This window comes from Malurus melanocephalus, unplaced genomic scaffold (assembly GCF_030028575.1).
Source record: "Malurus melanocephalus ecotype Western Australia unplaced genomic scaffold, MMel_1.1 scaffold_496, whole genome shotgun sequence".
NCBI lineage: Eukaryota > Metazoa > Chordata > Aves > Passeriformes > Maluridae > Malurus > Malurus melanocephalus.
In genome coordinates this window covers 361,164-364,084 of record NW_026623728.1, presented here as the reverse complement: position 1 = coordinate 364,084, position 2,921 = coordinate 361,164, and the positions used below count along the sequence as shown (strand labels likewise).

General features: G+C 39.2%; 1 protein-coding gene across 1 annotated transcript in view; it reads left to right on the top strand.

Annotated features, from left to right (window-relative positions):
* The window catches only part of TANC2 (tetratricopeptide repeat, ankyrin repeat and coiled-coil containing 2), a 199,256-nt gene that overhangs the window by 134,235 nt on the left and 62,100 nt on the right, over positions 1–2,921 (top strand). The window contains exon 13 of the mRNA XM_057381179.1: positions 1,421–1,795. Within this exon, the coding sequence (XP_057237162.1) occupies positions 1,421–1,795 (375 nt within the window). The remainder of the gene's footprint in view (positions 1–1,420; positions 1,796–2,921) is intronic.

Below are 2,921 nucleotides of genomic sequence, written 5' to 3'. Positions count from 1 at the left end.
TTTCAAAGCTGTCCAAATCTTTGCCCTTTCACTGTATTTATCTACCACTTAGAACTTTTCTCCTCTGAATATCACTCAGCCTCAGYAGTGGCAGGTAATGTGAATTTCCTGGAATTAGCTGTTGCTGTCTCTATTTGTCACTGTGAAGGTGCAGTTTCTGGGCAGYTCTGGGGGTCACACCGTGGGAGAGGTGTCACTGTGTTGATTCACGTTGCTGACTCACAGCTGACCCAATGCTTTTGCTTTTTAACTAAAGTCAAAATTATTTTGGTTTCAAATAGCTTCTAGAAGAGATTAAATCCATAGAGCCATCATTTAGATCATCCAGRGCTGTTCAGCAGGTAAATTAATCCATGGGGAGCAATCCTAAATACCTGATTCAATGACGAGTTTACACATAAAACAGCTTTAGTGTAAACCAGAGGAAATTATGTTTAAAAGGAACACAAATTGTTCATTAGAAAAAAGGGGCAGCAGGACTTATTAGCTCTTTTTTCTTTTTTGTTGTTTCATTTAGAGAAAACTTATTTTGGCACACAATTATTTTGTTTTTCCTCAGTTTGATATATTGGAAGATGACTGACACCAGCTGCTGATTTGTTTTTACAACAATTAATTAGACACATACTGAGATAGTCTTTTGAAATTAAAGGAATTTTAATGGATCAGTGGATTTATTTTTTTTTTTCTGTGAATGGGTAACATGGCATGCCTGGGTCTTCAAATCCAGACTTTGAAATGGAGATTTTTGTAGAGAATTATTTCAAACCTATTTCTTAAACAATTTGAGGAAGCAAGAGAAGTGTGTGGGGTGTTCTGGATCGATCGAATGTTGTCTCTTCCCAGAGTGAAAGTCAATATAGCAACAATCCTCATCTGTAAAACAAAATAACATAAAGGAAAAAGAGTGGATTCCAGTTAAACCTTCATGAAAATTTATTGTCAAATCAAATGAGATCAGGGGCTCAGTTTCTGAACCAAACTAATCCATGGTTTTTCGGGCAGATCAGTGGAAGCTTCTCAATGTCAGACCTTGCAAACTTCTGCAAACATTTCCTGGAAATGGAAAGGTAGAAACCACAATGCCAATTAAAAGATCTGTTAATAAGGAGCCACGATGATGTTTCTTCCTAAATAGTTTCTGGAATTGTGTGTTTGGAYACAATGCAGCACAGAATTGATAATACTTTGTAATTACAAATGGCTTTTAACAGTATGAGCCAAAACATTAGAGCTTAAATGTTCTTTTAGAAGTCATAAGCAGAAACAGTATCATTACACTAAAATCCATAATCTCTGATTCATGTGGATGTGGAAAACACGATGAAGATCATTCCTGGCTCTTGCAYCGAGCAGAACAGAGTGTGTTGGAGCTGTTCTTGCTTTTTGCTCATTTTTGTTTGTAATTCCTTCCTTCAAGCTACTCTGACGAGTTACTCTGAAAATGTGGAACGGACGAAATACGGAGGGGAGAGCAGCAAAGAGCTGGGGTCTGGAGGAAACCTGAAACCTTGGCAATCTCAGAAATCCAGCATGGACTCGTGTTTGTACCGCGTGGACGAGAACATGACAGCCTCCACCTACAGCCTCAACAAAATCCCCGAGAGGAACCTGGACACCGTCCTGTCCCAGTCGGTGCAGTCCATTCCTCTTTACCTGATGCCACGGCCAAATTCAGTAGCAGGTAGGAAATTCATCTTTTTTTTTTGCCTTGAGGTCACAGCACATGAGTGTCACAGCCTTTCTTGTGTTTCCTTGCCTGAGAAGAAGTCTCCTTTCTGGCCTCGTCATTCTTAAGAATGATAACCATTGTATTTTTGTTTGAATTACTGGTTCTAAATGGGGAATTCCTGTGGGAAAAACTGTTTTTGATGGTGTTTAATKGTTATTTGTGGTCCCTTTCTTACAAAATTGTACAACAAAATTGCTGGAGAATATGTTTAAAAAGAAAAAAAAAATAGATTCTTTGCTGTCCTTACAATGCAAATGCCTTGGGTTTATGGTGCCAAGACATCATAGCCATTTTTACCATTTCAAAGAATTCATTACAAACAAAATCAAGTGTCTGATGTTCTCTGAAGATCTTGAGAGCTCTGGAGTTATGAGAATGATGGCACTTTCTGTCTGCAGAAGATTTGCTCTGGGTCCCGTCTCTCRTGGTGGACACACGAATATCTCACACCTCACAGCACCTGGCATTTGATAATAACTGATTTTTTTTTAAAGTCTTGCCATTAAATCAACATTATTTTCATTTAAATCCCTGTCTGCYCTTGGAAACATTTTTAAATGATGCTGTGCCACCCCTTATTGATGTCCTTTAGCAGCCTGTTGAGTGTCCCCCTGAATCTGGTAACAGCAGGGCAAAAAAAGAGTTGGTATTAAAAATATTAAAGCTTTGCTGTAAATCTGCTTGCCTGGAATTATTCCCCTTTCCTTTATTGCCCGGTATATTTTTTTTTCTGGTTGACTTCTGTGGCGTGAAACACTGCTGTTCTGTGTGTCTGTCTGTGTAGAAATCCATTCTGAATTCTGAGTTTGGTGTTTGCTGCTCCTGAAAACCCAGAGATGATTCTGGGAGATGCCCCAAAGAGTTGGGATATTCCTGTTAAATCAGCATCCCTCGGTGAACCAGGCTGCGTTACATAACTGGATTAGGTTTTCTTTTTAATCCCACTTTTGCCAGTCACAGACCTAAAAGCAGTGTAAAAATGAGATTTATGGATGGTGAAACACCAGCTTGGAGCGTGGAGGTGCAGCACAGACTGAAAACCTGAGATTTGGGATTGGAAAGAGGGGATAGGAAAAAAACCTGGAAAACTCTGCTTATTTTAAATCAATTCCTTATAAATGTGAGGTGTGTCATAAATGACACCTTCCAAAGCAAGCAGAGCAGGCTGGGCACCAAAAATTTCAATCCA